The 8,989-nt window shown below is 41.6% G+C and overlaps 1 protein-coding gene across 1 annotated transcript; it reads right to left on the bottom strand.

Moving 5' to 3' along the window:
• Positions 1-841: 841 nt before the first annotated feature.
• Positions 842-7,606, bottom strand: LOC128361600 (transmembrane protein 79-like). The gene is made up of 4 exons (XM_053322120.1): positions 7,333-7,606; positions 5,052-5,612; positions 4,231-4,444; positions 842-1,097 (listed from the first exon to the last, which is right to left on the bottom strand). Exons 1-4 carry the CDS (start codon positions 7,604-7,606, stop codon positions 842-844), a joined length of 1,305 nt encoding a protein of 434 aa, XP_053178095.1.
• Positions 7,607-8,989: the final 1,383 nt, after the last annotated feature.

Below are 8,989 nucleotides of genomic sequence, written 5' to 3'. Positions count from 1 at the left end.
GACACTAAATCTAACCATTTGAGCCTGAAAAAGGTTTATTTTGACTTGATAGATATGCCTTTAGCCAAATAAAATGTCTTTAATTATAGTAATTTGGACAGCTCATTAATCTTGTATTGACTCAGTGGTCCACAGAAAGAATTAGAGCAGCCATCTTTTGCATCCTGTTTTTGTTTTGGCCTCATTTTGACGCCACAAACCCAGCAAGCGACAGCAGCAGCAGCAGCAAGGACGCCAGCTGGGTGGAGATGGAGAGCAACCAGAGAACATCGAGAGCATGTTATCACATAATGACAGTCCCGCCACTGCAAACACACACTGTCGTTTCTCCAGGAATAGCTGCTCAGTCAAGGCAAAAGCAGCAACTGCACGGCTGAAAACCCTGCTGGAAAAGATGAAAAGACTTCTTCACAAATGGCTTTTATTCTGCCTTCATCATGTACAAACTTTTTGGACAGTTGAAACAATAATAAAGTCTGAGAATTGAAGTTGCTTTGCTCGTGGTTTTTTAAGTTAAACCAAAATTCAGCCATATATATAGCAGAGCTTTTAAACATTAAATATAGGCACTGGAAGAGCTTAAAAGAACAAATAAGACTGGAGCATTGTTCAAAGGCTTCCTCTGCCACTAGCAGGGAAAGAGCTCTTGCGTTTCAGATAATAAGCATGAATCCACATTTAAAGAAGTCCTGTATAGGAGGAGCGAAAATACAAGTTAAGCCATCACAGACTTGGAGGTTATAGTGGCAGCGTGTGTAGCTGTGCTGAACTGCAGACCACAGGAATGGCCTATTTTTGGAAAGATCTCCTCCTCTGAAAGAAGAAAGCGCAGCTCGCCTCCTCACTGAGTGTCCAGGATGTCTGTGGGTAGGATGTCTGGTTTGCCACTCGTGCTCTGTGATGTCTCCCCTGACCAGGAAGAGGGGGTGACCTGATTATAGAGGACGTCCTGGGAGCCAAAAAGTGGCTCTTTGAGATTCGGGTTGTACATGATGAACAGATTGAGAGCCACCATGGCGAGGAGCGGGAAGACGGTCAGGCCCGAGCCGAATCCTCGCCAGCTGCTGCACACGTTCAGGCTGACCCAGTAAACGAGCCTGTTGGGGCGAAAATAACAACAAAACAGGAAATCAGATTAAGTTCAAACATCACTGATAAACACTCACAGCCTCCCTGATGGGTGTTTGAACCAAGATTACCGGCTTACTTCAGAAGAAGTATTCAGATCCTTAAGTAAAAGTCCCAAATCAACAAAATAAGTATGAAAGTATAGGCAATGCTTTTGATGAAAATGGCCTTTATTTGTGATATTGTGAAGTTCATTAATCAATAAATCAGCAATTATTCAATGAATCCACAGCTCATATATGATCAATTAATCATTTAAAATCATTTTTAATGGACAAATGTCCAAATTCTCTGATTTCAGCTCCTCTCCTATGAATATTTTCTGGTTTAATTAGTCTTCTATTATATTAAGTAAAATATCTTTGTGTTATCGACTGCTGTGGACAAAACAAGATATTTGAAGACATCATCTTGGGCTGTGGGAAGCTGTTATTGTTAGAACAATGAGAACACAAAGCACATTTATGAGACACAAATCTTATTCATAGTTTGGGCCTTTCTCAAAGTTTTGATAGTTTTTTGTTTTGTTTGAAACATTGAATAATTTCACCCCTTTAAGCCTAAAACCATTTTTAAATGACACAATCTCTGAAGTTTAGGTAGGAAAATCACTCTGAGGTGGACCTACTAGTACTCTGGTCTAAAGTTTAACAAATGTATGTATTTTCACAAGTACACTACCTACACTACACTGGCCAAATCCAGTCTTTGCTGGTTCCCTGGCAACTGCTCACAGTTAAGAAATACTTCAGTCATATAATCGCCCGTAAAATGGTGAATTGTAGAAGCAGAACACTGAAACAAACTGAGCTGGGTTCATTTCTCCTTGTGTCGCAGTTTGAGCTACAACATGCTGCCAAAACTTTTCTTTGGCTTTGCTAATGACAGTGGTTTTGTTTGTTTTTAGCCTTGCTAGCGGCGTGGCTCTAGGGCTGGCAATGTGGGTCTGTTAGCTGATCCATCACTTTGGTCCAGACTGAAATATCTCAACAACTGTTGGATGGATTGCTATGAAATTTTGTAGAGACATTCATGGTCCACAAATGTTGAAATGTAATAACTTTGTTGAGTCCCTGACTTTCCCGCTAGTGACCAACATGAGGTTGAGATTTGTGGTTTTAAGCAAAAGGTCTCGACAGATATTCAATAGCCTGGATTACCATGAAATATTAACCACACATTCATGTACCCCTCATGGGGATTTGTAGGCTCATAACTTTCGTAATCAGTTTTCATACAGCACCATCAACAAGTCAAAATTTCATTTGTCCAGTAGTTTGGTTTTTGACCAAATACGAGCAAAACTGAAATTCCCAAAGCTGTGCTTAACATGTTTAATGCTAATAATTAAATTAGCATGCTAACAAGCAAAACTAAGAGACCAGTGGTAAATATTACCTGCTATCAAAAACTGGAAAAGCTGCACACTTACAATTCCTTTATTTCAACAGATAAAACATAACCTTACAAACTGCCTTCCTCAGGATAAAATACAGCCGTCACCTGACTAAACTGGGACAACTTGGTGCAACAAATCAATCCACTTCAGAGGTCAAGCTATAAGAAGCCTGAAACGCAGCACAGGCCCACATGAATCAGGACATTGAGCGGACCAAACAGACACACAGAGGACAAAGTCAAAACAGAAGCCTGAACATTAGCATGTTAGTATGCTAACATTTGCATGTAGCTTAAAGCACCTCTGTGCCTGAGAAGACTTCCCAAGCTGCCAGCATGGCTGCTGTTGCTGTAATTTTACTCTCCATATTAAATGTTTAACATGTGTGCTACTCTGCAGTCACGAATATCACAGTTGTGTCTTACCATGTTTTCTTTATCGGGAATTTGTGTGATTTGTGTTAGATGTGTTAAGATGTGAAAGTTAAGAATGAACCATTTAAAGACCAACTTTAATTCACCTGTTCACAATAAAGGGGGCGGGTTCACAGTTTTTCAAATCTGTCTTAAAACAACAGTCAGGTGCCTGAATGGACATTAAAATAACCTATTCGCGCCTTAATCATTTCTCTTGTCCATACTGACCATCAGAAGATCCCTTCATAACACACTTAGGGCCTGATTTACTAAAGGTCTGCGTGTGTAAAAACATGTGCAAGCTTGACATCACCTGCAAAAAAAGTGCAAGCTGATCTACTAACGCAGCGCACTGAGGTTTGCGTCTTGAAACTGTGCAAGATAGTACGCGCTGTCCATTTAGTACGTTTGCCATAATGAATATGTAATATGGGGCGTTTCAACCCCAGTGTGCAAAATACAGGGAGGAGAAAATGCAAATATGATATATATAGCACACGCATTGTGATAGTGCGTAATTTCAGGTAATTTCATTTTGCGCTTCTGGGCTTTCTGCTCGTCCAAACTCTCCATAAAGACGTGCAAAACCCTCATCTACACACTGCTGTCTCCATCCTGTTGCACCCGTTTTCATTTGCGCAGTTATTCTTAGTAGATCACCCGCAAACCGCACGCAAACGAAACGCAATCTATTGCACTGTGCACACAATTTAGTACCCACTGTTTGGGATCTTAGTAAATCAGGCCCTTACAGTGTAAATGATAGGGGACAAAACCCACACACCTCCAAACCTAATGTGAGGCTACAGTCCAAATGAGTCAAATCAAGTGGATATTTTTCAACATTACTATCTTTTTAATGCAAAGTTCCTCTTTTTGTTACTGTTCTTACACTGCAGCTCAACAGGGAAACACAAAGAGGGAACGTGATGCTAAAAAGACTGAAAATGTGGCAGATATCCACTTGATATGACTAACTCAGACTGCTGAGGCCTCAAATAAGCTTCAGATCAAATTTAAATTGCATTTAACACACTGTGGATTTTGGGCCCTATCACTGACATTGAAAGTGCATTTGATGAATAGGAGGAATGATGACTGTGAGGAAAACCTCTTTCAGTGTTCATTTGGGCATCTGACTGTTGAATAATTGTAAATCTATCCCGAAACTCTGAGTTAACAGGCTATATGAATGAAAGATGACGTTTTTTAGGTGCTTTTCACAATAACTTCTGTTTAATGAGCCACCTTTATGAAACTCCCCTCTTGTCCACGTTTAAGCCTCACCTTCCTAGGATGAACACGCCGACCAGTATAGGCACCAACTTCAGCTGGTCTTGAGGAAGTAAAGCGGCCATAACGACGAGGTTGAGGACGTAGAGGAGTAACTGTTCCAAGGACGCCGTGACAAACAGCTGCTGAACCGCACGTCTTCTGGGAAATGACTCCTGCAAATTGAAGGAGCCTGTGCAGAACTGGCACGCTGCACCCATGAGCATCGCTGGAAGGGATAAAAGAGCAATAAGTCAGTTAGCATCTTGAATGTGGGCCATTTTTCCACAAACAACTCTCAACTTCAAGCAACCTCTTGCTGCACTTGATCTTGTCTGACAGCATGCTTTGTTTTTCTAATATCTTCATTTGAATACAGAAACTGCCAGCAGACTGGCCTACATGCAAATACTCTTCTCTGGCTGCAATATGTCATCAGCTTGATAAATAGGTGAGAGGAAAATGGTCTGGACAGGCTTTGGTTTTGGATGTTTTTGTCACCTGCCCTCTAGTCCTGGTCGCCCAGGTTGGCAAGTGATTAAAATATTCAAAAACAATTAGGCCACAGCCTGGGAGACGCAGAGAGAACCAGCCAATCTCTTATTGTAGTTTCCATTTAAAGCTATGTGCAGGAGAAGGAAATTATGCTTCTCCCCAGAGGGAAACGTCTGCTGCATTGAGGTTGAAAGCCCATGAAATTAAAGGGGACAGGAGACGTTGAAACATTCCGAGACGAGGCGGCCAGACAAACCAAATCCTCTCTTAATCTTTATCTTTCATTTGTGGTGCTCACATGGCTGTTTTTGAATGTCAGTGTGCAGGTGTTTGAAGCGTACCGAAAAGGATGGGGATGGCTGCCACCACACAGCAGCAGAGGGTGAAAACAACACGGCTAGCAACATCGGGGCAGTCGGGGGGTTTAATGGGGACATAGAAATAGAGTGCATAGAGGATCCCGGCTGTGCACAGAAGAGAGGCCAGGACTGAGAAGAAAGCGGGAACTCTGCCACTCTGGCAGCATTTACACTGGCAGCAGCAGCAGCGGCCCCGATCTGCAGCCTCCTCTGCAGCCTCGCAAGTCTCTCCCCGCCCCTCTGAGCTCCACATAGTCAGCTCCACACTCTCTGGCAGCGGGCCTATCAGAGGTCGACCCTCGTCCACAGAGCAGTCCAGATTGGTGGACTCTGGACTCCATCTCAGTGTGTCTGTGCCATTGGGAATGTCTCCCTGAGAGGCTGGGGTTGGACTGCCGATGCAGTTTTCCGTGGCAGCGTCCAAATTGTGCGCTGTGATGATGGGACTGGAAAGAGTTTGATCCAGCTCCCCCTCGTCTGTCTCGTCTGCTCGTGGCTCTGGTGGGAGACTGTCGCTCGGCCGCTGGTGGCAGGAAGCAGGTCCTGTTCAAATCAGAACAACACTTCATTGCAGCATCCAAAACCAGACACGGAAAGTAATCAACTGCAGGCTTAGTCTAATCAATCACTCACTGCCTTTTGTCCACAACACGAGGCAGAAGTCTGAGTCTCATTTAACATTGTGGAGGGGAAAGCACATGGCCGAATTAACCTTTCAGAGGGCCCTGGGGCCAAAAATTGCCACTGGGCCTCTGTTGACCCCACCTCCCTGTGCTTTATGTGGGTTTGCATCACAGCCACACAAACACCAAATACCATCCAAATATAATGTGACCCTGATTATAAGACGGCTTTTCCAGCACCAGTTTTTGTAAAAAGACTTTGAATATGTTGTAGTAGAGTCACATACTAACACACTCTCCTTCTAGGCTCTTGAAAGTGGTTAAAATTACTCAGTGATATTACACAAGCCTTCAGAACCTCCTGCAGGTTAAACCGAACAGACTCTTACAGACTCACGATAAACACACTTTAAAACACTCGCTGGGCTACAAACAACCCATAATGCAACTTTCTTTCTCCAGTCAAAAAGAATATCTGATGTTGTGAATACATAAATGTTTAGTATGTCAATACAGCAACTCTCTTATTCTGGATTAATATTGTGAACACAAGTTTCTCTTTGCTTGTTACAATAACACAAATTTATTTAGGAATATGCACCATGTAATCATAATAATAAACTAACTATACAATGCAGGTCCACACAATAAAGCTTTAATGTAGGACTCACCTCAGTTGATACTGATGAAATCACATTACCAAAAAAACAATGGACAATACACTTTGCTTTTGAGTTTTTGAGGCCCTTGACTGTCTGGTAGTCAAGCTTCTGTTGTGCAACAGTCTTAAAGTTAAACTGACAAAGTAATGTCTCATCTTTACTTTATATCAGTAGAATTCATTTTTCCCTTTCAATCAAACATCTGGTGGCACATGTGTCAGTATGAAGAAAGAAGACGCTTCAACATAAATCCAAACTGAAGCTCTAGGCTAGGGTGATAAATATCCAGTTAGGAAAAAAATATTCAGATTTCAGCAGCTGAAAACATCTCACCAGGTGTTTCCACCAGTGCTGCATCTGCCTTCGTATCTGTTAAACATCTAAATGTTTTTTTGGTTGAAGCAGGAGCGATGGGAAGGATTACAAACATTCACCCACTTCACATTACAGATGGAGTCTTGCTCCAGCAGGACTGCAGTGTTTCAGACTCTAAACACTTCTCTCATATGTTAAACTATGCCTATTTCTGTGTCTTTTTTGACTAAAGACCAAGAAAAGACTTTTTCTAAGTCAGTATTGGATGCTGACTCAAGTTTTGCCCATCAATTTAAACAAAATCAACCCTCAAAATCAACAAAGTACTGCAACTTATCAGATTTGAATCTGTTTATAAAGGTCTTAAAACTACAAGAATGCATTGATGAGGTGGATGTTGAAAGATTTAGTCCAGAGCTCTTGCAGGTAGATCTGCATATTTGTGAGATTTAAGAAACTCTTTAATCATTATTTTCAAAATTGTAAAGACTTGTGGACTTTTTATTGACTGCTGACTTGCTTTACTCTGTTTTCATGAGTCCTGATTTTGTCTCAACCCTCTTTGGATCCACTCAAATTCACCCGAGGTGGCCTTTGCTAATTTGGCCTCCCCTCAAACTCTGAAGCTCCGTCAGACAGTAAAAAGCAGCAGTAATAACTCACCCCTTGGCTGATCGGTAACTGGTGGCGGTTCAAGGGAGTGCTGGGAGCCGGAGACAGAGTGGGAGGACGAGTGCAGCTCTTCCACCGAGGACTCGGGGCTGTCTGACACCGGTGCCAAGGAGATCTGAGTGTCCAGGTCGAGGAATGGGGAGAAGGAGAGCCTGGCTGGGTCGATATCCTGGAGCTGGTTGATGATGTCGCTGATGGACTCCTTCATGCTGTCAAGCTCCTTCACATTTTGCCGGTTAGTGGCCTGAAGCCCCGAGGTGCTCATAGTCGCACAGCCTGAGAGGAGCAGAAGAGGTCCAGCCAAGAAGAAAAGTCAAAGCCAGTTAAAAACACCAAACTGTGGCCACAGAAAGCAATGATGTCAGCTCCACTGAAACCATTCGAGCCAAACCAGTGAACGCATTTGAAAATAATCTATTTGTTTTCCTTTGGCTTTGTCTTAACTTTTTGTTTGTGGGCTGTATTTCCCCTTCTTTCTTTCTTTATTGTGTCTCTTTTATCTCCATCTTTTTTTCCCTGCAAAGCACTTTTGTAGCTTGTTTTGACTTCACTTGCTTACATTCAGTTTTCCACTTTCTATCGACAGGAGTAGGGTTTACCTTCCATTTTAGACAAGTATAAAACCAAAACTCCACCAGTCGAATGAAAGAAAATGTATTTTCCAGCTATACTCTTAATCAATTTATCATCTCGCTCATTTTTCAAGGCTTTGCTGCTTCTCTCCTTCATATATGATAGTAAACTGAATATCTTTGGTTTGGACTTGTTGAGTGAACAAAACAAGCACTTTGAAGATGTCAATTTGGGCTCTGGGAAAATATAAAGGTCATATTTCACAATTTTATTACATTTTATAGAGAAAACTATTCATTGGACATATTTGAGTTGGAGCCTGACTTGCCTGTATGTGGTGCGTTGATGTTAAATGGTTAAGTTATGTGAGGAAAGGGAGCTTTTCTGAGGTCATGTTTGTAGTTGTACTATAATCCTCACTGACAGGATGTCAGCGTTTATCTTCCTCTGCAAGGTGTGCAGGTTTGATTTGTTATCAGTGACCTTTTCCGTTTTCCTGAGAGCTTTTCTCACAAAATCTTCACATGTAGAAATTATAAAGTGATTTATTTTTGATGACACTTAAGAATAACATCAAATTAGATTGTTAAACCCCTCCACAAAGGACAGGCTGGTGGATGAAGTCCAGAAACAGACTATAGCACTATATACTTAAAGTTGACTATGTTTAGGCCTGCAAAAAATAAATGAATGGAGACTGGGTTACAGCTATCTACAGTATATCAGTGCCTGTTAAACACTCAAGTCTGGAGAAACCTATTTTGACAATTTTTCACATTAAGGAAAAGTTCAGGAAATGCACTTATTCACTCCCTTGCAGAGTTAGTTGAGAAGATTGATACCACGCTCATGTCTGTGACTTAGCATAAAGCTTTGAATCCCCAGTAATAGCTGTTGTAGCCATGTTATATCTTGTTTGTTTAATCCATTAAAAAACCTTTTATTCAACGCACATTAAACAAGCGATGAAAAATGTTATAATTAATGAGCTTTAGAGGTTTTGGTGGTCAGATTTATTATCTAGTTTCCATCGTTTCCAGATGTTATGCTAAGCTAAGCTCTGGCTCTATAGCTT

The sequence above is a fragment of the Scomber japonicus genome, chromosome 7 (assembly GCF_027409825.1).
Source record: "Scomber japonicus isolate fScoJap1 chromosome 7, fScoJap1.pri, whole genome shotgun sequence".
Lineage (NCBI taxonomy): Eukaryota > Metazoa > Chordata > Actinopteri > Scombriformes > Scombridae > Scomber > Scomber japonicus.
This window is presented reverse-complemented; position numbering and strand designations above follow the sequence as displayed.